We start from the raw sequence: 27,757 nt of genomic DNA, 5'->3' as shown, positions 1-27,757 counted from the left end.
GGAAGGCGCGCGAAGCAGAGGAGCAGTTTCCTTGAGGGAGGGACAAGCGAGACCGCGCTGGCCGAGAATGTCGTTGCTTTTCTTCCCGGGTTTCTTATGGGAGGACCGGAGCCACACAGCCTTTACGCCGCGGGTCTAGCGGCGGGGCGGCCGCGCGGGACCGCCCACCTTGCTCGTCTCGCGGCGGCCGGACGCGCCAGGTACGTCAGAGCGTCATGCCGCAGACCGTGGCGCGGCCGCCTTTGCCCATTGGGCGATGGAAGCGGGTCGTCCGAGGTCACGCCCGCGCTTCTCGTCGCCTGGCAGCCGATAGAGGGCGTGGGGCCTGGACCGGGGAGGAGACGGTTCTCTGCCTTCATGGGGATCCTTTGCCAGAGCTCTCTCGATCCAGCCTGTCCCTCTGGCTGAGGAGCATTAACAGCCTGATGCTCCTACTGATCTGTGGGAATAAATAATCACCACCAATGGCCATAATGCTCAAAATTCATATAATGTATCTTAATTAAGACCACAGTAATAACAGTAACTGCACGTATACGCTGTTCTTCTAGACAGATTAGTCGTTCCCCCCACCCCACCCCAGTGCTGTGTACAAAGTCACTGTTGTTATAACCTCCAGTATACAGCTGGGGCTGAGGAGAATGGCTTACCCAAGGCCACCTACTAAGCTCATGGCAGTAGTGGGTTTCGAGCCAGCACACTGCTGATATGCAACCCATCCACATTCATGGATTTTACTCTGCTATAGACCAGCAGAACTACTTCCCTTTTTAAAATCTGGTACGAATCATGCATCTGTGATTGTCTCCCAGGGCTTAACAATATCTTTAGTCCTCAGATGGAAGCTCCTAAAGCACACCTCACTGAAGCAATAGCCATTCTGAGCTCACCATCCGAATTAAGTGGCACAGCCACACCTGGTTCTGCCTTGCTTGGTCTTCAATTTAAAATGTTTCTTAAGCCTGCCTTTTTCTACTACCACTTCAGTCCAAGACAAGTAATAGCAATCAGGCAATTTATAATAACTGTGCTTATATACCACTCTTCTAGATAGATTAGTGCCTCACCCAAAGTGGCGAAGAAGTTAGTGTTATTATTATCCCCACAATATAGCTGAGGAGCTGGGGCTGAGAGGAGAGCCTTGCCCAAGGCCACCTACTGAGCTCATGGCAGTAGTGAGATTCGAACCAGTAGAGTGCTGATTTGCAGCCGAACCACTTAACCACTGTGCTACAGCATTGAAGAATCTAATCGACATCTGAACTAAAAAGTACAGTCAGCAAAACCCTGATCCTAGGGAAATAATCAGCCCCCCCAAAAAACTTCAGCATATACCAAGTGTCCTCCTAAATAATTCCGTTTACACTCTCCTTTAAATGTAAGCAAGATAAAAGGCTGTCTTACTTTTCCAGGAGGCCATGCCAGAACAGAGAAGCAGTGACCAGAAAAGCACTAGCTCAGGCAAGCCATGAACCTCAGGTGACCGTCTAGGACAAGAACCCTGAAAAAAGATAGGAGAAATGTATATTAAATTTGCATATGCTAACATCGTTGCAAATTTACAGATCATTTAAATGGCAATTCATCTCACCATGGTGCCAGCTCTGTCTGGGGCAGTGAGCAGAGAACAGAGCTTGGATCCTTGAATGACAGCGTGTTATTGAAATGTTTACAAAGAGCTTATTCAGCAAAAACAAAAGAGATGTGATAGGGAAGGGTGGTGCTTAATTTGCAAAAAGAAGAGTGCAGTCTCTTGAAGGTGCTAGAGAAGACTGTCTCCTAGTTGGCTAGAAGGTGGATGTGCTGAAAACATATACTTTGTGCATTCTCAGAAGTGCTTTTGTTTCCGGGTGAACAGACAAGCATAGCTGCCCCAACTAATGCATAGTATGGGAGATTCAAGCTGCAATCCTGTGCATATTTACTTGAGAGTAAGTACTATTTAACTTAGCGCATCTTACTTCCAAATAAACACACATAAGACTGAATAGTCAAGATCCAAGACCTCACACCAGCTTCTGAAAAGGACTCTTGATACATTTTAGTGCCATCCTAAGAGTCACAACCTTCCCAGTCCACTGAAGTCAGTGGGCCTGGAAATACGTTACTATGGTTAGGATTGCACCATTAAAGAAACCTGTTTAAACTATGCACTGATTCCAGATCTTCTAGTGCTGCAGCAGTGACGGGGTCCTAACTACTTAAATCTAGCAAAAATCATGTTGATTCCCACAGACAGGAAAGTGACCTATGTGGTAGGTTGATATTACTGGGTTTCTGTATGTCTGTATATCCAAACAGTGGCTAAACATAAGAGTCATATGACTCATCAGCTGACTTCTGAGCAGCTCAAGAAAGAGCAAGTCCAAGTTAAACATTTGCCCTTTAGCACCCTGTCTGAGATAATCTGAAGAGCCAAAAGCATCTGAGTCATGGTCTAAAGAGGAGGTAGAGAGGGCTCGCCAACTGAGTACATCAGGGAAAGGAAATACAACCTGTGACTGACAGCTGTGAAAAAACAATGGGAGAGAAAAAGGTAGTCAGTGTATTTCTGGGGAGAGCAGAAGAACCATTAAAGGCTGAGGAATGGTTGTGTGGAAGCAGAAGCAAGCGGCGCCAAGGTTCTTGCTTCATTCATTATGAAACTAGCTTGCATTCACTTTCCACCCTGCCATAAATGAGAGTGTTGCACACACCAAAAAGGTACATACAGTCAAAAAACCAATGTGTAGTATTAAAGATATTGCAGACTATACCGCAAGTATAAGAAGAAACTACAACATGAACACCCATTTTGTAAAATGTTAAGCAGACCTTTGTCTTATGCAATAGTTTATACTTGTCACTCAGGCTTAGAAGCTGCAGCAGCGTTGGCAAGAGAAGAACATTTAGGAAGCAAAGAACAGGCAAAATAGGTATAGAGGGGTGAAGCTTTGTTGAACTGTTAAGTCCGCAGTGCTTTGCCGTGGGGTGGAGCAATAGGATGAGTAATTTCTTAGAGGGTACATTTGTCTGACCTGTTTAGCTCTACCCAGTAACTGAGAGACTGGTATCTTCTAATGAAGACAAGCTATGTGACGACATTCATTTCAGCATAGGGTTGCTAACAGGCTCAGAGAAAAATATCCTGTCCCTTTAAGACAGGCTTAGGCTGTTAGCAATCCTATATCAGCATGAGGTAGTAGTTAGTGTAGTATCTGGGTAGCTCCGGTTCGAATCCCCACACTGCCGTGGAAGTTCGCTGAGTGATCTTGGGCTAGTCTCTCAGCCTAATCTGCCTCACAGAATTGTTGTGAGGATAAAATGGAGGAGGGGAGAACAATGTTGTAAGCTGCTTTGGATCCCATTGGGGGAAAATGTGGGGTACAAATATCTAAATAAATAAATATCCCACATGATATTTTTCAGGAGTGGGCCTGGCAAGATCTGGCTATACATCAACCCTGGAGAAGAGGCAAGACACAGAGCTTCTGGTGTGACATACCTAGATAGGCTAGTAGCAATAAAGCTGCCTTTGGAGCTCTCGATGGATTGATTTGACTTTTCCTTTCTTAGCTCATTTCAAGTGCCTTGTTTTCAGTTTTACAATGAACAGATTCAGCCTGGTTGCCGCCACCATGATGCCATCTGCCTCAAAGTGTGTGCAAGAACTTCTGCTAACATTTGCCTTCTCCTTTGCCTCTACTTGGGCTGATGACCTTTCAGTGTTTCCATACCATGACTATTGCATCATTGGGGCTGGCCCCTCAGGCTTGCAAATGGCCTATTTCCTTCAGCATGCAGGCCGGGACTACATGGTCTTTGAACAGAGCCACATGCCAGGACGTTTCTTTGCCTTGTATCCACGGCATCGCAAGCTTATCAGCATCAACAAGCGCTATACGGGCAAAGCCAACCGTGAGTTCAACCTTCGTCATGACTGGAACTCGCTACTTAGCCACGATAGTAGACTTCTTTTTCGACACTACTCTCCTGACTACTTCCCTGATGCCGATGCCATGGTACATTACCTGAGAGACTTTGCTTCCTTGCTAGACCTTCAGGTGCTCTACAACACATCCATTTCTCATGTGATGCTGAAGAAGGACACTATGGCATGGAATGGCCACTACTTCATCCTTGCAGACCAGAATGCTCAGCACTATAAATGCAGGTAAGTATCAAAGAAGCCCACTTAGCCTGTTAAGTGTCCACATTTCACAGGTCCTTCAGTCATGATTATGAAATTTTAATTGCCTCAATGCGCAGCCTTTCTTGTCTTAGTGTGAATGTTCTTTGTTACACTGAGATGGGAAAAACCCAACAGATTGAGTTGCCTGTTAACTTAGAACAAAAACAGGTTGGTAGAAATGTGATGTGAAATTCAAAAAAAACGAGCTTCCGCCTACCTAAAGGCATTCTTGACTCTTACAGTATTGGATCAAGGTCAAATGGGAAGCAGTCAGCTGACAATATTTGGCCAATTAATTGACCAGCATGCCAATCCTTATTATAGCTCATAACTGTTGATAGACCTGTCTTTGTCTGCCTTTTGGTGACAACAAATTCCATCGTATTGTGTGCAAAGAGGTTCTTACAACCTCCATTGTATAACCCTGAGTTCTAGTATGACCGTGGGAGAAAGATTTCACGTACCACCGTACCTAATTTTATAAACTTGTATCATGCTCCTCACTTCCTTAGTCATGTTTTTTTCTAAAATGAAAAGTGCCAAACTCCTTCCTCATAGAGAAGGTTCTCCATGTATTGATAATTTTGATTGCCATTTTCTATACTTTTTCCAAATCTATGATGTGGGATGACCAAAACAATTCACAGAATTCCAAATAGGGTTGTACCATATAAAGGCATTATGAACCTGACCACTTTATTTTCAGTCCCTTTCTGGTACTGAATTTGCCTTTTCTTCCTGCTGCTTTCCTTCCAAGATGACATTATGTACACACTGTGTGCATTTCCACATATGGCTAGCTATTTGATCTGTGGGCAACCTTAGAATTACTTACGTTCTGTTTCAACATTTCTTAAACTCTGTATCAGATTTCTGCTGGTTTTAAATCTTTGCACATTTGCATTTATAGACCCTATCACATTGTTAAATAAAATATTCTTAAGATTGACTGTACTCTGTGTAATCTGCCTTAAGTCTCAGTCAGAAAGGAGGACTATAAATAATGTGAACAAATAAAAATAAATATTATACTGTTAAGTGTAAAATTCCTGAGAACTATCTGAAAGCTGATTTTAATATTGCCAGCTTGCTGTATCCTTAACCATAACTTGACTAGTTTTCAGGTGCATCATTCCATGTAAAATATATCTGAGGTAAACCTCAGATTGAAGTTTTGTGATTCCATATAATTTGCCACAGTGTGGACAACTGATCTTTTTCTTTGATGCTTGTTTGCTAAGCCTAATTGAAATCTTTACCCTACGTTGCAGTGTTCTTTTGGTGGCCACGGGGATGTGGCTTCCTCACAAAGTGAACTTTCCTGGTTCAGAATATGTCGAGGGCTATGAGTCTGTATCTGTTGACCCTGAGGACTTTGTTGGCCAGTCAGTATTGATCCTGGGCCGAGGCAACTCTGCATTTGAAACAGCTGAGAACATTTTGGGCGTCACCAATTTCATACACATGGTGAGCCGTTCTCGGGTTCGTCTCTCTTGGGCTACCCACTATGTGGGAGATCTAAGGTAAGAGTCTTCTTTAAAGTGAACTGAATAGTAACTATATCCTGAGCAGTTTTAAAAGGCCTCCCTTCATTGAAGCTGAATAAATGAACAAAATAAAAGAGGAGTCCAGTGCCACCTGAAACACTAACAAAATTTATTTCTGCATAAACTTTCATGAGTCTAAGTGTGCTTCGTGAAAGATCATGCTGGAATCTTTAATGTACCATTGGGCTCCTGTTTTTGCTGGAACAGACTAATACAGCTGCCCATTTGGAATTACAAGCATTAGAGGTTATACGTCTACACCAGGCCTATATAAATTTTAGCCTACCATACCAAACAAAGCCCAGCAACTGTGGTATTGTAGCCTACCACGTGCATGTCTCTCTTGCTCTGTCTCACTCACACATGCACCTCTTCTGCAGATTCAGGCAAGCCACAAAAACAGGGAGTTTATTGAGCATTCGGTAGATCTTCAAACTGAGTTTGTGGGCCATAAATTATAAGGGCTCCATCTACACAAAAGAGGCACTCTATGGTCTCTCAGGGCTGCCTTCAACAGTCACAAATTTGTGACTGTATGCTGGGGAAGTTCTACTCCAGCTGATTCTGTATAATTATTTTTATTTTGGTAAGCTTTCTGCTGCTGCTGATGCATTTGAGCCAGTTTTTAGTGATTGTGGTTTATCTGTGTTTGGATTTGTTTTGTTTTTAGCATTTTGTGACTGTTGCTTTAATTTATTTCTGCTTGCTTGTTTGTGTGTATTTTGTTTACTTGGAAGCCTTTGGAAGAATCCTTCTGGTCAAATGTTAGAAACAAATGAAATTTCTTGCATGGAAGCCATTTACATGTAGTGAAACACCTTATTTATATCAGTATTTGTGGTGTCTGAACTCAGAATTATTTCACAGTAAATACACATTCACAAGGAGGCAGCAGCCATTCAGTGTTTCTGAGCATACATAAATGCAAGGAAATAATGAAGTGTGCAACCCTATGGTTTTTATGTCTCTCTTGACATGGAAGTGCTTTCCATTTTGAAATCTGTAATGTTATATTTCTAGCATTAAAAGCTTAAAAAATATTCCTACCGTTCATTGCATACAATGAAGGATCCTTTCATACTATTTTCAGCATGGGACATCATGAAAGTGCTAGGCAATTTACCTTTTATTTTAATATGAAGCTGTGCTTCCCCCATAGCCCTGAGAGTGCAAGAGGTTGTGCTCCTCTATGGAACTGTGAACTTCATGTTCCAGAGGTAGCACCCTGGCTCTATTTTTAGTAGCCTCTTCATGCCAGAACAAAAGAGCAGTGAGTTTTATGTCTCGGAATCGCCAGTTGTTATTGTTGAGTCTCTTTCAATTCACTTCAGCCGTTTCTTCCCCATTTGATTCCAGGATTTTTAATTTTATAAACTAGCTTTGTTGAACCTTTGTGCACCCTTGAAATTTTGAGTACAGGTGCCACAACAAAATGGCAGAAAACCTATCATCAAATGAGAACAGTAGGGGCTTGGTACAATCACAAAATGTTATGACTCTCCACAAAATCTTAGAAGGTTTCAAGCCAAACATTCCTATATTATGGAGGCAGTTTGTTTCCAAATGGGTGCTCTGTGCAGACATGAAAATGATGGTTCTTGGATTGTTATGAAGCACATCGTACTTCAGTGAAGTAAGGAAAGACAGAATTGGTTCTTAGCTTTGATAAGGTGCTTTGGAGAAGAAGTATGCAGGCTCCAGGAAATGCATTGGCAAGTGCTATGATGCTTATCAGCTCATTGGTATAATAAAACAGGCCTACAAGATAGGAATTAATCTTCTGAAGCGCAAGTCAGCTCCCGCTTTTGTGAATTTGTCACAGCTTGCAACGGAGCTGATGCTGCTTTTGCAGGCAAATGGTTGTCTGTATTCATCCTTTGTGATCTTTCCATGTGAGATACGCAAAATTCTGAATCTCATTTTCTTCTGGATGTATTCCCAACTTGTCCTCCTTTAGAGCAATTAACAATGGCCTCTTGGACACATATCAGCTGAAATCTCTGGACGGCCTACTGGAAGGTGACTTAGAAGATCTGGTTCTTGTCAAGGATAAAAAGGGGAAGCTGCACATTACCCTTCGCTTTTATCTGGAGAACCGCAATAGCAGCGAAGAGTCCATTACTCTACCCCAGGATGAGCTGGACAACTTTGCCACTCGGGCACCCTATGACCGTGCCATTCGTTGCCTGGGATGGAAGTTTGACTTCTCCATATTTAACAAGTAAGACTGAACTGGCACCAAAGTGACATGGAGGTGACATGAGGGTGGGCATATATGAAAGGCGGCTGAAATATTCTTATTAGAATGGGGTTTGGGTTTAGGCTAAGAAGTTTTCACCTCTTCCTTGTACTATTGACATGTATGTAGCAGAATGCTTGACCTACATGAGTGGCAAGAGAGCATTATGGTACCTAATTCTTTGGTTCTGGCAGTCATGATGTTCCCAATTGCCTGGAAAAAATAATTGCTTGCTATAGATGACTTATGAGAACTCTAAATTAGAAGTGTGAGTCAATAAGAAGCTAAAACTTGAATCTAGGCTTGCAGGAGGTGTGGAGAGTCTTAATCCTTTCTTAAGTCACAACATAAGCAACCACACGACTCTCTTAAGTGTTCAGAAATGGGTAGAATTCAGAAGGTGCGCACCACATATGCTGTTTTGACTACAGTAAATTACTGAACTGGGAATGTGGTCCATTCAAACATTACATTTATGGTATAGGAGCAACTTCTGCATGGCTTGATCCCATGCTCCATTGGTAATGTCTGTAAAGAGATACCCTGTGGCACAACTGTGGCTCTTTCCCATGTTAGTGTTGCCCTCAGCTTCCTATGGAGGATGCATTTGGGCAAGGGTAAGAGGGTCTCATCCTTCTGATTCATTCTCTGTACGCAGCTGACAAATTTCTAGGTCTTGACTTACGCCATGTGTGATTTCTTGTTCCTGTCCAGGTCTGTTGGACTTATGCATGGCAAAGGCAGTAAGAAAAAATATCCTTTGATCAAGCCCAGCTATGAAGCCAAAGCTACTCGAGGTCTCTTTGTACTGGGCACTGCAAGCCACTCAGTTGACTTCCGCAAATCTGCTGGAGGCTTTATTCATGGGTTCCGATATACAGGTGAGCTCAGAGATGTTAGGTGGCAATGTAGGAAATAGAAGTTACTGAGCCTACCAGCAAGACTAGTCTGATACTGAAGGGGCTTGGATTCTTTTCAGCCTTTCCTCTGTATCTCAGTAAATTTAATGAACCATGATACTCAAGTTCATTCCAAAACGTTCTAACAAATCGAACTACAAGATGGTTAATACAAACGTGCAACTTCTGTTAATTTTGCTACCCCTGCAGTTTTCTAGAGTGTACCCAACCATTTTGGGAGTTATCAGTTTTGATGTCTGTAAACAGCTAGAATTTTGCTGCTGTTTAAAACACACACAGAGAACTCCAGCTCTGTATAAACACATTCAATGAATTTATTTGTAGCCACATCTATCCTGCATCAGTAGCTGTCAACTTTCCACAGCACCAACATTTGTTCTTTAAATCAAAACATATTTTCACATACATGGTGACCGATTCCAATTGAACATAACATTATGATTTCCTTTAGTACGTGGAAATATTGGTTTTGTAGTAAAAACTCGGTCTCTTGCATCCTCCGTCATTACGCTGCCTGCCATTTTTCCTAGTTATTTCCCAACTGCCTTGCAAGATATATCAAGAGGGAATATAGCTTTTTTTTTTGAAAATTTTTATTTCAATTATTAACAAAACTGTTTACAATATGAAATACAACATGGGTAAATTGTTGAAAACTATATAACAGAGAAAGGTAAAACGTGGAAAGACAAATTCAAGTTGACTGATCTAATATATTTTGGATTATAGATTCAGGATTATTTGGTATATTTTATTGGGAGGATATAGATTTTCTTTAGAAATGTATTTAAAAAAGGGGAACCATTTTCCATAAAATTTGTTGTTTGGGAGAAATGTTCAGCTTGATAGATTCTGTCACTGTTTTTTTTTTTCCAAATTAAAAATGGTCCCATATTTTAGAGTAGCAACTGGTAATTGTTGGCACAGTATGTGATTTCCATTTTAGAGCAACTGAGTTTTTTGCTGCCGTTAAGAAGATATTGATGAGGTCTCGTCGAATTGGTGGGATCTCCGTAAGAGGGAATAAGAGCTTTGATAACATTCCTTTTGCAATGCCATCCTAAGCAGTTACACTTTTCTAAGACAATCAGCCAATGGAACTAGAAGACTGTAACACTGCGAAGGATCACAATGTTACTGATTAATTGTTCATATAAGTTTATTCAAATTTTGTCATAGTAATTGTTAAGACCCTTATATTCCTTACACTATCATTCCTTAATTGAAAATGTTGAAACCATGGAGTAGTATCATTGCCATCCTAAAAGCTGTTTCATTCCAACAGATACTTCCCTGCATTTACAGTGTTAAACTTGAGCTATGCTTTATCCAGTTTAGGTATAGATACAACAATGTGATGAATATAAAATATGTTACTATTCCGGGACTTCTTTTTACTCTCAATCTTTGAAATTTGCTTCTGTCAATTTTTTATCTTAAATTGTGTGTGTGTGTGACGTGCTATCATGTCATAGCCAACTCATGGTGACCCCATTGGGTTTTCAAGGCAAGAGAGGAACAGAAGTGGTTTGCCATTGCCTGCCTCTGTGGAGTGACTCTGGATTTCCTTGGTGGTCTCCCATCCAAGTACTAACCAGGGCAGACCCTGCGTAGCTTCCAAGATCTAATAAGTTCGGGATAACCTGCACCATCCATGTCAAAGCTATATTAAATTATAGTAGACAAAATCTGGTTTCTATTACAGCATCATGCTAGATGGTATTTTATGTGGATTAAAGAGAAACTGTATTCAAAAATTGACCATGATCTACTCATATCTGCTGTGAAACCATTAGAATAAAACATTAAATCAAGTAACAAAATAAAAATTGGAAGATGTTTATGATGTACCTGGTTTCCATCGCTTCTTGGACGGGTGTTTGTTTTCTCTCATCAGCTGTTTGCTATTGGTCAGGAGAGTGATAATGGACTGCATGTCTTGAAATAAACAGGCACATGAGTAGCAAGAGTGGCTAGGTTCTTTTCATGGAAAAGAGCAATAGCAGCTGGTAGCTTAACTGTTGGGATACTTTCCCCGTTGTCAGGCAGTCCACACTTGGAGAACAATGTTAAATAGATCTGCTCCTAACCTTACTCAGGTCTGTTCAGTGGGGCTTACTCCCAGGAAAGTATTCTTAGGATTGCACTGTTAAATTCTTATTTTACTCCAGCAGTAATTACACAGCTCCTGTGCTGCTAGGGTGTTGGTTGCAGACTCTCTGTCTGTACCTATGACTTTAGGATCTCTTGGGTAGCAGTACAACAGTAGCTCCTCCCACACCTTTCCCTTCTACTTGCTCTGGTTGCCAACCTCCAGCTGGATATCTTCCAGAATTACAACTGATCTCCAGACTACAGGGATCAATTCCCCTGGAGGAAATGGTGGCCTTGGAAGGTAGATGCTGTGGCAAACCATAGCATCAAAGAGAACTAGAAGTCCTAGAAATGACATCACATTCCTGCTGAGTTCCCTCCACATGCACTGCACCCAGAAATTTCCCAAGCTGGAATTGGCAGTCTTAGGTAGAGTTGGGCTAGAAGTTTGCTTGTTTGGGGCTTAGAAGGAGGTAACTCTGCTTAGGCTCACTGTTAGTGGCATTGCTGTGAGGTTTCATCTCTTAACACGTTACCCTTTTTAAAAATGGTACACTTCTTTCTTTCCTTCCACATCATACAGCTCGAGTCGTTCATCGTTTATTAGAAGTGCGCCACCATGGTGTCCCTTGGCCGTCTTCTACCTACCCCATTATTCAGCTAACCAACTCCATTGTCAAGCGGGTGAATGAGGCATCCGGGCTGTACCAGATGTTCACAGTGCTAGCAGATGTCATTTTGCTGAAAGAGTGAGTAATTACCCTCTAGTGCCTTCCCACCCTGTGGGTTGGGGCAACAGGGAGCCTCTTCCTGCCTGGGGACTTCCAGAACTTTAATATGAAAAAGAGTTGATGAGAAATGATACAAGATTTGCCTTGGTCTGGTTTTATGCTTCAACAAGAGAATGTCTTATCTCTCCATCAAAGGCTTCTGTCAGGTCAAAATTCATAATTAGAAATTATTACAATTTCAGAGCCATTCAGTGGCCCAGTAGGGATAAAATCAGCCCAGCAAGCAAATGTGAGTTTTGAACTAGCATTGGCAAAGAAGATGTCAGTAGTTTTGCAGTTCAGGCTGGGAACCTAGAATTCTACATTAGTGAAACACAAATACTGTGATCTAAAAACTCAGCTCAGAACCTGCCATTTGATTGAATTGGTCATCTTAGGAGTACTAGCCAGCATTTGTAAATCTGAACACACAGTTTTTGAAAATTTGGAGGTCAAGTTGGGTGTTTGTCAGGGACTGTTGGCTGATTTCCATATTATAGGAAATTATTCCTTGTATAGGATATGCTTTTCTTGCTGAGTGACTTGTAAGCATTAGCCCCCATACATAGTCATTTCTAGCGGGTTTATTTGTATGTGTGTATACCTAGGAGGAGAGTCCTGGATTTATTTTATTTCATTTGTTTAGTACATGTATATCCCACATGTATATCAAGGAGGTTGGGGTGATGTGCTTGTTTTCCTCCATTTTATCATCTCAACAACCCTGTGAGGTAAGTTAGGCTGAGACAGTGTAATGACTGAGGTAGCGTGTGGTTAAACCACTACACAACTGGGCTAGGGTCACCCAGTGAGCTTCCATGGCAAAATGGTAATTCGAACCTGAGTCTCCCAGGTCCTAGTTAAACCACTACACACTGCCAGATGAGGCTGTTTTTCTTGCAGTGAAAAAACAAGAAAAGAAACACTGTGTTTTTTTTTAGTAGCAATTTAGCTACTAAAAGATTGCCCATTTCAGTCCCCAAGCATCCAACACATACTGTGGATTTTCAGATGTTCAGACAAATGAAAAACCTGTGGGTTCCTTTTCAAAATCAGCTTAAGTTTCTAAAGATTTGGTGAGAACAGTATGAAAGGAAAGCTAGGTTTTGTGTTCTGTGATAGATAGGTTCAAGCACGTAACCGTATTGGTCTGCAGTAGAAAATCTTGTTCTCTAAGGTGCTACTGTACTCAAATCCTGCTGTGATGCATAGGGTTGCCAGCAAAAGGCTGGCAAATGGGGGACACTAACAATTGAAGAGGGCCCTTATCAGAGATGTAATGACATCATGGCATCGCCAGTGAAGCTCTAGTATTCAGCCCAAACTCTATGGTTTAACCATATCCTTTTGACTGAGTGCTGCAGTGTTGCCAATGACATGATGGCATCCCTTCTGGCTGTGCCAGTTGTGACATCACCATATCAGGATGCCAGTGATTGTTCCCCCATCCCCCCCACCCATTTTTCTCTTGACATCCAGCTGAGTGGAGGCAGGAAGTGTCTGCAGGGAGCAGATCTCCCACTTTTAGTGGGAACCTTAGTGATATGGTTGTGCCCATGTAATACGTTTGCATAATGTTTTTTAAAAATGATGGAGTGGGTAGCAATAAATAATAAAAATATTAAAGTACTTGTAGACACTGTATGATGGTTAAAGTTGAATCAAGAGGTTCTCCCTGCTGGCTTATGGTCTTCTTCCCTGCTCCATGTCATTGGCTGCCATGGGGAGAGGGACAGGGATGTAAAATACAGTGACATACATTCACAAAATCACAAACTTGGAGGTACTAGATCCGGGGCTGCTATTTTTGGTAACCTCTAGCTTTGCCCTTAAAGGAAATGAAGTTCTGTTTATGTCTTTGTTGTGAATTCTTAGTGTCATCTGCATGGTCATGTAGGTTGGCTTTGGTCAGTTAAGACCAATGTAGTAGCCACTAAAAGTTTAAATCCACTTAAAATTACCACCCTAAAACTGCTTGGAAATTTAAAAAAGCAGAAGGGTAGTAACACTGGCTTATGGCATAGGTGCCAAGCAGAAAACTGTTTAAATTGCTACTGTGTGACTCTGGCTGTCTCAGTCCATCTCCTCATTATTATTTGTTCTTTGTAATAATACAGTAGGTAAAGGTGCGAGCACCGAGTCATTACTGACCCATGGGGGACATTGCATCACGACGTTTTCTTGGCAGACTTTTTACAGGGTGGTTTGCCATTGCCTTCCCCAATTACAGTATACTTAGAGTGTTTACAGTTTACAATTATAGACAATTACAGTATACAGGGAATAATTTGTGTGGGACTGTAATGTCCACATTTACGCTGTTTTTCCTTTTTAACTAAGACCAAGTTTTCTGAAATGGTAAGGCTGTATCTTCTGGGCTGTAGGTAAGGGTTTCCATGAATAAATGCTCCTCCATTGCTCCACACTCTAGAAAACCAGATTTCTAGGAAGAGAGCTCTAACTCAGCCTCAGTGAGGACTAGGACTAAAAGAGCAAATTAAAAGCCTGCCATAATTATAATAAAAACTCCTAGTTTTTCAGATGTTTATTTTTGGATGAACCTACAGAGAGATGGTGATAACTTGATAGTCACTTTGGGGAAAGACTGAATCTGATCTTGCTGTAAGATCAAACGAAAGACTTGTCTCGCATATTTTTGGTTGGGCATTTGTGTCCATTTCTGACTGTACATCATTGGGATAAGGCTATAGCTAGGACTTTCCCCAGAGGCCATTAAAATGATCCAGATTAAGTAAATACATCAAAGTCCTGTGGAAAATGGGTAAGATTGTAATTTGCCCAGTGTGCTTTTATCAAGGGACTCTTCTCACACTTTTCCTGATACAGCTTATCTTCCAGCACGTGTTTTTTTGGTTGAAAAAGAGCAGCAGCATTAGGTAACCTGCAAAAAATAACCCCTTTCCAGCACTTCTGGATAATTTCTTCCAGTTATTCCCCCTCTCTGGATTGGTACAGCTTTCTCGTTTCTGCAGTGTAATCAGAGTACCTACAAAAAACTGTTCCCTGGACAAGTGTCCAGTTAATGTGATGGTTGTGCTTAGGAATGCCACTGAATTTGAGTATCTGGAGGAATTTCCGGTCGGAGTCCTGCAAGACCTTGAATGGCGCACAGGAAGGAAAGTTCAGAATGGGCTTTTTGTCATCATGATGGAGTACGGGAAGAACTTCTCTGGACCGGACAAGGATGTCTTCTATTATAACCGTGCAGTGGGCGAGGCACAGCATGCTTGGCAGTCCAATTTCCTGCACCCTGTCATATATTACTACAAACGCCTTCCCACTGGTAAGTGCAGTGATTCTTTCCTCCTCCCACCAATTACTGCTTTTCATAATGGTGTCCCTGGGATCATCAGAAATGTTAGATGCATGGAAGTTTTTCTAGTGAGGACACTTCAGTCCCTTGAAGAAATAATCCACAATAATACTGCCAAGAATTGCTCTGTTAATCTGCTGAAGCTGGTAGTTGTTTAGAGTTAATGTGGCTGACAGTGGCGTGTCATTTCCATCATACATATAGCTCAGTGTTCTCAACACTGCCTCAGCCAATTCTTGGGGATTTTGATATTGTGCAAGGTGGAAATGTGGAGAGGATGTGATGTGACTTACAGGTGACACTCTAGGCTGCCTCCCCAATTTCTATGGTCCTTAAAAGAATTGTGTGGAAATTCCTAGGGTGTCAATATTTGGAGGCAATTTTTTTTTAGTTCCTTGTGGGTGAGAAATCAGTGCTGAGATCAGGTAATTCCCCACCCTGAGTGTCTGCATGGGAGGTGTACTATAGCTGCTGCTGAGAGGGGCTGTAGCTCCATCTCTGATAAGTAAAGAAAGGAACTATCTCACCCTCCCCCTTCTATTTTGTTTTGTGTTTGATTGACTCTTGTTTGTTCAGTCATTCTAATTGCTGTTGAATCCTAAGGGTTTTGGAATCCATGAGTAATTGTTTGTTAAAAGTTCACTGTAATTCTCAGTGAGGTATATGAGCCTTATAAAAGTGATCTGCTAATAAATCCTGGGATGAACAAGAAAAAGAGACAGTATCATTTGCAAACAGGTTTTGCCAAGAATGTTGTATTTACTTAAATGACTTCAGATCTGGTTTCCCCAAATTGCTTAAGGAATGTAACTAAATTATTCTACCATCCTCCTCTTTGCTCCTGGCCAAAAAAAGCAGTTAAAATAAAAAGTTGTTCTTCTGGAAGATGCATAGGATCAGGCTTTGGCTAGGTTCCAGAGGAAAGAGAGAGACAAAAAGTCAAATTGGTATGCTGTTGAAGGAAAACAACTGGGGGATAAGAACACTGATTTGGGGGGGGGGGCGGGAACCTAAGCCCTTTCCTGATGACAAAATGAAAAGATTTAATATATTTAAATTTTGTACCCACTTTTCTTCCCAAAAGGTGCTAAAGCAGCTAATGATTTTTTTAAAATGTAAATAAATCAACATACAAAACAAAAGACATTTTGGACCGGTCCTGGATTTAGTTGCTGGCTCTTCCAAAGCCATAAGCTAATGTCCAAAGGGATAAGGGCCTTGGCTCTTGCACTTTGGCTCTGGCCACCCCTAAGCCCCAACACAAAGAGAAAGCAAAAGATGTTTCTCCCAATTTTTCTCTCCCTGATTATAGTGCTTTTTTAGTCCTAATTAATTGGCATGATAGGTCAATAAACCAGAAAGTCCTCTAGCTCATACACTCCCTGCCTCCCTCCTAAACTTACGTGCAGCCCCCAAATGGAAGATTTCTGGCATTTTATCATGACATTCACATGATATGAAACAACAAATTGCAGTTTGTTCTCTTACCTCCTAATCAGGGTTTTAAATTAGAATTAAACTTCTTCACCTGATTTAGATGTCATGATGAACTTCAATTAAGTAGAACCACAAAATCTTAATTTATGTAGCTGCCTGCAAGGAGAGGAGGGAGAGAGCCCATAAGACAGAGGAGATCCTGGCTACAAATTGAGACTTGGTTGTGACATCTAGATGCAACTGATATTTCCCAGATGGCATATGGGGAGTTGCGTGCCATCCCAAGCAGAGTTATACTCATCTAAGCCCACTGACTTCAATGGACTTAGAAGGATGTAACTTAGCTAAGGATGATGCTGTTAAACTATCTGCTCTATGTCAAGGCTTATCAGGGGATGGGGAATAGATTCTTCACTACATTAAGGGAAAGGGGAAGATGTGTTCCAGTGCTTGAGAGGGGAAGCAGAGTTTTATCCAATAACTCTTTTCCATCTTCAATTATTTTACTTATTATTTTCTTCTCTCTATTTTTCTTCAGCTGCCAAGCCAAATATTTCCCCGGTTTATTGGCTCCTTCAAATGACTTTTGTTTCAGCCTTTTCAACTCCCATTCCACCTCCTTATTTTCCATCGCTTTTATTTGTTCCTGCAGTATTTTAATTTTATATTGCAATTTCTTTTTGCCTGGTCTTTTCTTTAATTGCTGTTCTTTTTGCACTATTTTTTCTTGAATTTCCTTTAATTTCATTTCTTTATTTTTCGTATCTCTTGCATTTAAATCCATAAGCACTCCTCGAATAACCGCCTTATATGTATCCCAAACTTTATAAATTGACACCCCTTGGTCCACATTATATTGAATAAAACATTTAGTCTCTTTTTTAAGAACCTCCACATTCGCTTGACTGCTCAGGAGATCCTCATTTATTCTCCACCTCAGTTTTTTACTCCTCATTCCAAATCTCCATAACATAGGATTATGATCTGAGCTGATTTTAGGCAAAATGTCAATTTCTTTTGTATAAACTGCCAACTCTTTAGTTGCCCAGATCATATCTATTCTTGATAATGATTGATGGCTTGCAGAAAAAAACATACATTGCTTAGCTTTGGGGTTATATTTTCTCCAGTTCAAAAAAAAGACTTTGGCAATTTTCCCATTTTATTTTTACTCAAACTCGTTTTTTTATCTAATTGTAAGTCCACCACTCCATTGAAGTCCCCTGCCACAATCACTTGGTCATATGTCACTTGTCCTAGCTGACTCATTAATTCATTAAAAAATTGTTCTTTTGCTCCATTTGGTGCATAAATTCCCAAAATTAATGCTTTTTTTGCATTACATACAAACTCCACCGCCGGGTATCTGCCATCCCAATCATTAATAATCAATTTAGGTTGCAATTCTTCTTTAATATAAATCACAATTCCCCTCTTTTTTGTTTTGTTGCCGCTACAAATTGTGTTTCCAAGTTCTTATTATGTAAATACTTAACATCTTGCTCTCTTATATGGGTTTCTTGTAAACAAATCATATTACATCTTTGTTTTGTAAGCCAATGAAATATTGCTTTTCGTTTTGAGGGTGAATTAAGTCCATTTACATTCCATGATATTAATTTGTACTCCATGTTTAAGGCTTTGCTTTAGGTATGTCCTTTGCTTTCTCCAACAAAAACACTTCCATTGCATGCCGTGATTTAATCACTTGTCTGACAGATTGAAACTCAAAACTTAAGCCTTCAGGTATTTCCCATCTGTATCTTATATTCATAATTTATAATTTTTGTGTTAAGTCTCTGTATTTCTTTCTCTTTTGCAACACTCTCCTCGGCAGCTCCTTCATGATTCTGACCCGTGTCCCTTCAAGCACTAACGGGGACTCAAAGTGCTTTTTAATGATTTCCTCCTTCATTCTCTTTGTAGTTAATTGGACAATAATATCTCTTGGCAAATCCTTTTGCTGAGCATACCTTGAATTTACTCTATAGGCTATATCCAGATTGGCTGCCACCTCTTCTTTCTCTTTGTTCAAAAATTCTGCAATTATTTCAGTAATTTGTTTCAGAGTTGACTCAGCCATTTTTTCCGGGACGCCTCTAAAATGAAGTTGTTTTTCTGTTGCTTTACATTCCATCACAGCCATCCTGTCACTAAGCACTGATGTTTATGCTTTTAAACTTTCTGTTTTCGTTTCCACCTCTTGTACCTTCTGTTATGTAACTTGAAGCTCCATTCTTACCTCATCAATATTTTTCACCAACTCTACAGAGTTTTAAAAGCAGAGTTTTAAAAGAATTTTAAACAACAAAAGTAGTAGTTCCATGGTTCTCAAAGTGGGTGAAGTATTGCTTCAGAGGAAGGGAGGGAGGAAGGCTTTGTACTGTTTCCTCCTTTTGCTTGCTTTAAAAGCTGCACAAGTGTTCATATGCTTAAAAGATACGACTGAAGAGTGCTCAGAATTTTTTTTAAAAATGTTAACAGAATAAGGCAGACATAAGGGAATGTTTGGGTTATTTTGTCACCATTGATCTCATCTCAGAAACACTAGCCCACAAATGTGTGTAAGATGCTGTCAAGTCACAGCCAATTTATGGTGGACCACCACAGGGTTTTCAAGGGAAGAGAAGAACAGAAGTGGTTTGCCATTGCCTGTGGACCTCTGTGGTGGTCTCCCATCCAAGTACTAACCAGAGCTGACCCTGCTCAGCTTCTGAGATCTGATGAGATCAGGCTAGCCTGGGCCATCCAGGTCAAGGTCCCACAAACATTCAGCAGCATTAACCCATGAAGCAGCTTTACAGCAAATCAGACGAAGTCAGCACTATCCTAAGGCCTGAGTCAGCATCCCCGCCCACCTGGTGACATAAAAGCAGTGCTGCTCTGCCACTCCCTATGGATTTTTGCCGGAGAGCCACGCCAGCACCAGAGCTCGGCAAGACAAGGCGTGGCCGCCACCAGGAGCACCTGCATGCCGTTCCCCTGGCAACCCCGCCCACACCAGCCAATGGCCACACTGCTCCCCTGACAGGCAGGCAAGGAGCCAATGGGGAGGCCGCAATCCCCACTGCCCACCAACACATACCCCTGTCAGGGAGCAGGCATCCCTGCCACGGTGGGAGGAGAAGTAGAGAAGTAACACTGAAGGTGTGGATTGAGCACCCACCCTCTCACCCATCCAACCCCCATTTCCGATGAGGGCCAGGCTGGTGGCTGCAGATCCGCGTGCCTGCAGATCCCCCCGCTGCCGCCACCGTGAGAAACAGGTTTCCCACTCCCTGAAAAGTGGAACCAAAAAGATGGCAGGACCCAGCGAGGGTTGCACTCGCAGCCTGCAGCTCTTGGGATCATCCCTCACATTCCGGAGAGGCAGTGTGGAGGGGGGTCTTCAATGAATAACAGGAATGCCCGTTGGAAACCACGCAAGAGGCCAGAAGGCCCATTGGAGGTGATGGGAGTGAAAAGCACCCACAGACTTGCAGCAGCGCCATTTGAACACTGCATCACAACGATGTGAGAACATGGGTTGGACTACAAGAGCCATGCTCCGGTCCTGGGGTGACGCCCCCCCCCCGAGTGGATTAATGGCCTGCGGGAGCAGAGAAACTGCTTCAGGGGCTGTCGTTCACCCCCTCCCCACGCTAGATTACCCAAGCCCATCCCTGCCTCCACAAACAGTGAAAAGGAGGGTGGTCCATCCTCCCAGAGGAGGAACCCCAGAGATCCCAAGGTGTCGCTCCACATCCTCCACCTCTTGGCAGAAACCTCCCACTTCCCCCCCCCCCACATGCAGCGGTCATCTGCCTGGCTTATCAGATGCCAGCAGCTCCATCTGTCAGAGAATGAAAGTCCTCAGTGGTGCCCCACCCCCGCCCTGCCAGACATTCATGGGCCACACTTCAATTCCCATCCCACTGCCTGAAGTTACATTGAGGGGGGGAAGAGGACAGGAAAGCTGGATGGGGCCCCAAGGCACTACTTGACACCTGCTCCTTCTGGCAGCAGAGCCCACCCCATCCATCCCAGCCCTGAGCCTGGAAGTATTTGCGGGGATGTGTGAAAAGACATCCCGGCGGGAAGTTGGGGGGGGGGTGCTACTGTCATTGTCGGGAAGCAAGCAAACAGGCAGGCAGTTTGTTGTTTTTCAACACATATTAAAACTAGATCAGGTGAAGAGGTTCTCTGGATGTGTTTCTTGCCAATGTCCCTCGGCTGGAAAGGGAGCAAAGGCAGTTTGCACCACAGTCAGAGCAAAATCCATCCCTCGGCCTGCTCCTTGGTCTCCCTGATGAGTTGCGACCTGCTTGCAAGGGAAAGAGACACGTGTGGCAAGAGACCCCGCCCTGTCCCAGCCCAGTCTGCCACATTGTGGGATGAGAATGAGTGAGAAAAGCTGCGGCAGCTCCAGTATCACAGGACCAGCCCGCAACCAGATGATGCGTGACCCTCTAGTGAGAAAGCGCTGTGCATCGGAATGGTCTTAGCCTGTGAGGGAGAAAGTCAAGGGGCTGAGCACCCTCCAGCAACAGGGAGTTTCAAGCACCCTGTCAACCCGACCTGTGGCCGCCCTTCCTCCTCTGCCAGGGCCCTCGGCTGAGGGAGCCTGAGCCCCCAAATGGGTAGCTGGCTGCATCAAGAGCAGTTTTCTGGGCAACTGTCTCTGTGATAGGCAGCTGCTGCTGCCAAGCCCCCTACTAGCAAGCCTCACCTGCAAAGGCTGGCATTTGGGAGGGTTCAGGTGAGGAGGGCAGCTGCACAAATCAGTGAGCCAGGGTAGCTGCCACCCCACCTCCTCCGTACCTATCAGTGCCCCCTCGCCCCTTCCAGAGCTGGGACTCCAGAATCAGATAACTTGCAAGGGAAATTGGTGGTTGTTGTTAGTCAAACATTCTGGACTTTGCTCTTCTTCCCTTGAGCGAATGCAAAGTGCTCCCAATTTTCTGCTAAGTGCCCCCAGTGCATTTGTGACCCACAACCGTGTGTACGCACTCTCCCGCCTTGCACACAAAGTCCCTGTGGCAGGAGGCTGCCGAGCATCTCCGGCTGCCACCCACTTACCCAAGTTCATGAGAGATGCAGCTGGAGGTTATGTAGGGTGCATGGGCAGCTGACTGGGGTGGGGAGGTGGACTCGCCCACCCCAGAAGTGCACGTGAATTGGTCCCCACGGTAATTGCCATCCTATGCCCTGTTCGGGCCACGTGGGGGAGGCTGGGTGCCAAGAGAATGGCCTGAGTTTTCCTGTTCAATGGGTGCCTATGGGCTATGCCTCCTTTTCTTGTGGCGTAACTTTCTGCCACTCTAGGGGGTGTTCATGGGCCTGGAGTGGCTTTGGAAGCCAACTAACTCGCAGCCCGCCCTGCCCCCTCCACTGCCAGCGTGGGACCTTGCGCCGCACTTACACCTCTGTCTGGCCGCCCAGTGTGCCCTCCAGCAGTAACCCATCTGCAGTAGTGTGCCTCAGGTGGCCACCGGCAATGGGGGCGGGGGGGTTACGCCCATGTAAGTGTCATTTACACCCACACAAGCCTTAGTTCTCTCCCTGTGCACTTTCCACAACTCCCCTTAGGATTGCACAGTTGGTCTATAAAGCTCAAACAATCTATTCTGACTTGCAGCTGTTCTCCACAATCTCAGGTAGACATCTTTCACATTTACCTGCTATCTGATTCTTTACCTGGAGATGCAGCTAGGGATTGAATTTAGGACCTTTGCTCTGCCTTTAAGCCATGATCCATCCCTTCCACACATTCCACAGAGCACTCTAAATTGCATGAGATGTTCTTGCTAGAAGAATTTCATTTTCACAGCAAGAAAATATTGTAGCTTAAGTCTTGGAAAACAACATTTTATACATACACACACATACACACAACCTTGTGAACATCCTGGAAGAAGGGACACGTTCTTCTAGACAACTGTACCTAATTTTCTGCTTCCCCCCTGCCATATGCTTCTTCCATTCAGTTTTTGTCATGGATATATTTCCTCTTATTACTCTGATTTGTCTCTCAAAGAGCGTGAAATGAGGCATTGTCCGCCAGACTGGCCTCTTCCCCGCCCAGATGCCATCCATCACATTGTGGAGGACTTCCTGACAGACTGGACTGCTCAGAATGCCCACATCCTCCCTCTGAGGCGCTTCCTGGAGAATTGCCTGGGAATCGACCTGCGCAGGTTCTATGCAGGTAAATTGGGAGCTGGAGGGAAACTAGTGGGATGAGAGGACAGAGGCATGGGGGCGATGGAACAGAAGCAATCCAAAAAGCCAATTCATCGTTAAGGACCCTTTGGCTTGGGATCGGTGATCTTATCATTGCTATGTCTGCTAAAATGAACAGGTATACAGTGGCTAGGCACACACACGCACACACACATCAAAAAGACTTAGTTTTGTGTTGTTTTCCCCAGGCAGGTAATAGACTCTCAAAGATGCATGTCCTCCACCACCCGAGGAGCCTTGTGTTACAGTGGAGACGACTGTGGACTTCAGAGTAGAATGGTTGCACTATGCAGAAACCTGACTGAACTGGATTTGAGATCCTTGCAATATCAGAACTGGGGTTCATGACAAGTGTTTTGTAAACACTTGGCTTGAAACATCAATATTCTGAACCAGGATTACCTAACATTTGCACTGAATTAAAACAAATTCTGCAAAGAGGGGAGTGGAGTATGTACATATATGGGGAAAGAGCTATACACACACACACTCAGAATGCACACTTTATCTTGCTGATGAAGGGCGATGAGCTTGGACTGGCAGCAGTTCCCCATGGTCTCAGGCAGAAGCCATGCATACCACCTGAATATGTTAACTGGGAAGGCCAAGGACAGAACACGAGACCTAGGATCAGACTGTGATGTTCAAACAGCCCTGGAGCAAGCGGAACCAAGTGAAAAATGGTACACCTACACCCCCACTGTTCCCCGTGGCGCAGAGTGGTAAGCTGCAGTACTGCAGTCCAAGCTCTGCTCACAACTTGAGTTTGATCCTGGCAGAAGCCGGGTTCAGGTAGCTGGTTCAAGGTTTACTCAGCCTTCCATCCTTCCGAGGTTGGTAAAATGAGTACCCAATTTCCTGGGAGTAAAGTGTAGATGACTAGGGAAGGCAATGACAAACTACCTTGTAACAAAAAGTCTGCCAAGAAAACAAGGTGATGCGACATCCCCCCATGGATCAGTAAGGACTTGGTGCTTGCACCTTTACCTTTACACCCACTGCCATTATCACAGAGACCCATGTCTCAATCAGTTGGTTCCTGCAGCACTTGCAGGATTTGCTAGGCTGAGCTTGCTGCAGGACTGTTTTACCACCCCAGGCGTAACTCGGACCAGCTTGCTTCTGGCTGCAAGTGGCCATTTCTCATTGAGACTCAAGGCAGATTACACAGTGAAAATCGATATGATCAGTGGCTGGGACATTCAATTAAAAATACAATAGGATATGGATTCCAACAATTTGAAAAGGAGCAGAAATCCAATACAGAAACAAAACATAAACAATTTAACATGACATATTAAACAATGTGGAAATTACTCCATAAGAGCATATTTAAAGCAATGGATAATATACAGTAGTATAGTCTACAATAAAAGTATCTGAACCATTTCCTTGCAGCACAGCCCTAAAGGGCTTTGTATGTGATAGCTGGAGCCTTGAATTGAACCCAGTACCCAATGGGCAGCCAGTGGAGTGACTGCAGAATGGGAGTAATGCTCCAACTAGCTCCTGACAATAATCAGGTTGTGGTGTTCTGTATCAACTGGAGTCTCTGAGTTGACTTCAAGTGGAGTCCATTACAGTTACCAGGTGACCAGATTGGTCATGTTAAGGCAGGGGCATCTTCCGGGCTATGCGGAGTTTGAAGAAGTCATTTTTTGTAGCTGTGTTAACTTGCTTCCCCAGCAGTGATGCTAGATCCAATATAATAATTCCTGGCTCTTAACAGAGTCTGCAAGGGTCAGCTGGACCCCATTGAAAGTGGGTAGCACAATATTCTTCAATATCTTCACCTTCCCAACCAGCATCAATTCCGCCCTAGCTAAGTTCAGTTTCAATTTGTTTGCTTTCAGCCACCTGACTACAGCAGTCAGGCAGTGACTCAAAACTTCTACAGCACCACCAAGGGATTTGGATAGCGAGATATAAAGCTGGGTTTCATCCACACATTGATGGTGTCCAATTCCATAGCTATGAATGATTTATCCTAAACGCGTTACATAGAGGTTGAATTACATGGGGGATAAGATTACACCCCTTGGAGCTGTGTGAGATAATTCCTACATTGAGGATAGGTGGTCTTCATCAGCAATCCTTTGTGTTTGTTGCATGAGGAATGATTTAAACCAGCCCAAGGCACATCCCCTGATAGCTATTCTATCTCCAAATTCCTCAACAGGATGGCATGATGTACTGTATCGAAGACTGCAGATAGATCCAGGAGAAACCTTCTGCATATGAACCATGTGCTTGATAACTGAGCCAGAATGCCCTTTTCCAATTATGTACCATAATGAAGGACCTTCAGTCTTTTTTCTTATAAGCTAACTAGATAGGATTCTTCCATTGGTTACTGACAGAACATTACTGCTGTTAATTCCTTTGGTTTCCCATGTAGTCTGGAAAATTCTTAAAGAGCTTTTCAAGGATTGTAACTTGTTTTTTCTTCTCTACAGAGTCCTGTTTCCTCTTTGCGCTGACACGCCAGAAGTTGCCTTTCTTCTGCCAACAGGGATACATGAGAAGACAGGGGCTAATGGGTAATGAGAGACTTAAACGTCATGGAGTAGAAGCTGGGTTGCTGGAAGACTATGCTGCTGTGGACTCTCTAAGAGAGCTGGAAGAGGGCACTGTACGATTGCATGACCACCTGTTGGAGGATCGCATGATGCCAAACCATCAGCTGCAGCATCTCATGATCACCAAGGATGAACTTTAGCATTCCTTGGTCAAAATCTACAAATTGTGGTCTTGGTACTGTGACAAAGATCTGCAGAGGAACTCTTAAGTTCCATTGTGCACAGATAGGCCCCTACCTATTCCTTTATGGGGACCATGACTTGCCAAAGACTTGTGTGAGTCTCTTCACATTTATGAAGGACAAAATGCTTTACAGGATAAGCAAAAGCAGCAATTTGATGATGCCAAGACATCTGTTTGCTCCTATTCACTGCTTGCTGTGTTGCATTTCTATGAGCCAGTCTCTTATCACAGAAGGGGAAAAAGTGATACCTAAATGATTTGCCAGGGAGTATTATTCCTGATTGCATGTTTTGTGGTGATCTGTAAGGGATGTCCTGGTTTATGGATGCTCTCTGTACTGTGTTCTTGCATATACTTGCAAATTGGTATGTGCATGAATTTACAAGCAATGTGGTAGTTGTGTGAGAGGTAAAAGTGCTGGGAACTTTCCAGCAGGGAAATACCTACTTCCTCTACAAGGGGCCAATCTCTCTCAAGCCACAGTAAGCCTGGATCCCTTTGGTGTTTTGTGGCCCAATTGCATCCACCTCCTTAAACATTAGCTTGTCCTGTAGAAGTGGTATTCCCGAGTGCCAGCATGTCCTTCTCAGGAGCCTCCTGTATCTTTACAAAACATCTGTCCTCTTTGCACTATACCTCTTTTAAAAAACTTCAAGAGGTAATTTTTTTTAAATATCCCTATTTTTAGGTAAGAGTAGATATCTGCACTTTATTGTACACCCGTCTCACATTTCCTGCAAGTCAGGAGCAGACTGGAAGGAGTTCAAGTTCTTGTCTCTGATCTTCCCATAAGCTTTTAAGAAGTGGGCCTTTAAATCCTTTGTAATCTCTGCACTTGTGCTTCCTCGGTTACACGGTTCCTGCAGCTGCTGCCCTAATGCCATCTTAGCTCTCCTGCTGATCTGTAAATATCTTTCAAATTCATCTGCCACTTACTCTTGAAAGTGAAGCTGAAAAGACTCTCCTCTTAATAGTCCATGAGTAAAAGTTAGAATTCCTCTGGGCAGCTCATTTGGGTTGGCAGGGTTAGACAGTCTCTTTGATCCTATGAGAGCCCAGAGAGCACCTGCTTTGCATACAAAAGATCCCAGTTTCAATTCCTAGCACTGCCAGATAAAAGATCTCAAGGCCTTGGAAAGCTGTTGCAGGTCAGAGCAGATAATACCAGCTAAATAGAACAAGGATCTGATGGTAACAGGGAGCTTCATGTGTTTATTTAATGTAGTGGGTTTACATGGATCTAGAATCCTGTGCAAAACAATCTTTAAAAGGCGTCTGCAGCTAACGCTTCCCACATCCTCAGCACTTTGGAGCTGCCTTGGTCAAACTGGAACTTTTGAAGATTTTACACACCTGTTAAGCAGGGAGATTTGAATTCCTTGCTTGGAGCGGTCTTTCTACTGGCAGCATCTCTTCTTCTGTCCCCCATAATTACCCCCAAGAACCCAGTGCTGTAAATTGACAATATATGTGTTGCCTTTTGTTGTTTTCTTAAAAGCAGAGTTATTTTTTTTATACAACCATTCAGCAGATAATTTCCCCCAGGTCAGGCCAGTGTCTGCTTTGCTGCTGCTCCACAGATGGAAGCCCAGCTGCCAAGCCAGGATCTGGCATTCCAGTGCTTTGTTTTCAGTGCCTATCACATTCAAACATTTCCAGAGAGCCTCGTGGTTCCACAGACTGGGCAACTGAATGTCTTTGGTTTTTAATGCTCTTTTTTTCTTAACAGTATTATTTTTTAAAATGTCAGGCATGAAACAAGTGGGTAACTGGTAATACTGTTGTATTGCAAATGTGCCAGGTATGGCTGTATTATTGGAATGAACTCTTAAAAACATTTCCAAGCCCAGCAGCTGGTATAGTGCATTTATTTTGCTCTGCTTTGGAATGGGATGAATTATTCAAAAGCCATATATCAGGAGAAGCCTTTATATTTGGTATCACAGTCTCAGAGTCCTTAAAGGACATCATGCTAGTATCTGTGCTACATTGAAGAATACAGAGGGAAAAAAGGAACCTTAAGAAGCTAAAAGGTTGTGGCTAATATATGTGTTACTTGCAAATCAATAACATGCATTTTGACCATGATACAAAATCCTTTCTCCAGTCACTTTTATTCGTAGTTGTGCTAGCATCCAATAGTCAAGAGTTGTGACTTTGGTAGTAACATCTTAAAACATGCTTAAGAAACTTCAAAACACTAATATGGTTGCTCTTCAAATAACTGAACAGCTCAAAAGCTCAGCCCTGATATAAAAGG

At 43.1% G+C, this 27,757-nt stretch overlaps 1 protein-coding gene across 1 annotated transcript; it reads left to right on the top strand.

The window, feature by feature from the left end:
- Positions 1-25: 25 nt before the first annotated feature.
- On the top strand, positions 26-27,346 carry FOXRED2 (FAD dependent oxidoreductase domain containing 2). Its single transcript, XM_054989430.1, has 9 exons — positions 26-200; positions 3,409-4,153; positions 5,443-5,694; positions 7,676-7,939; positions 8,672-8,838; positions 11,555-11,720; positions 14,804-15,045; positions 22,529-22,699; positions 25,191-27,346. Exons 2-9 carry the CDS (start codon positions 3,588-3,590, stop codon positions 25,451-25,453), a joined length of 2,091 nt encoding a protein of 696 aa, XP_054845405.1. The 5' UTR covers positions 26-200; positions 3,409-3,587; the 3' UTR covers positions 25,454-27,346.
- The last annotated feature ends 411 nt before the right edge of the window (positions 27,347-27,757 follow it).

Source organism: Eublepharis macularius, chromosome 9, assembly GCF_028583425.1.
Source record: "Eublepharis macularius isolate TG4126 chromosome 9, MPM_Emac_v1.0, whole genome shotgun sequence".
NCBI lineage: Eukaryota > Metazoa > Chordata > Lepidosauria > Squamata > Eublepharidae > Eublepharis > Eublepharis macularius.
The sequence above is the reverse complement of the archived record's forward strand: the minus strand, read 5'-3'. Positions and strand labels throughout refer to the sequence as shown.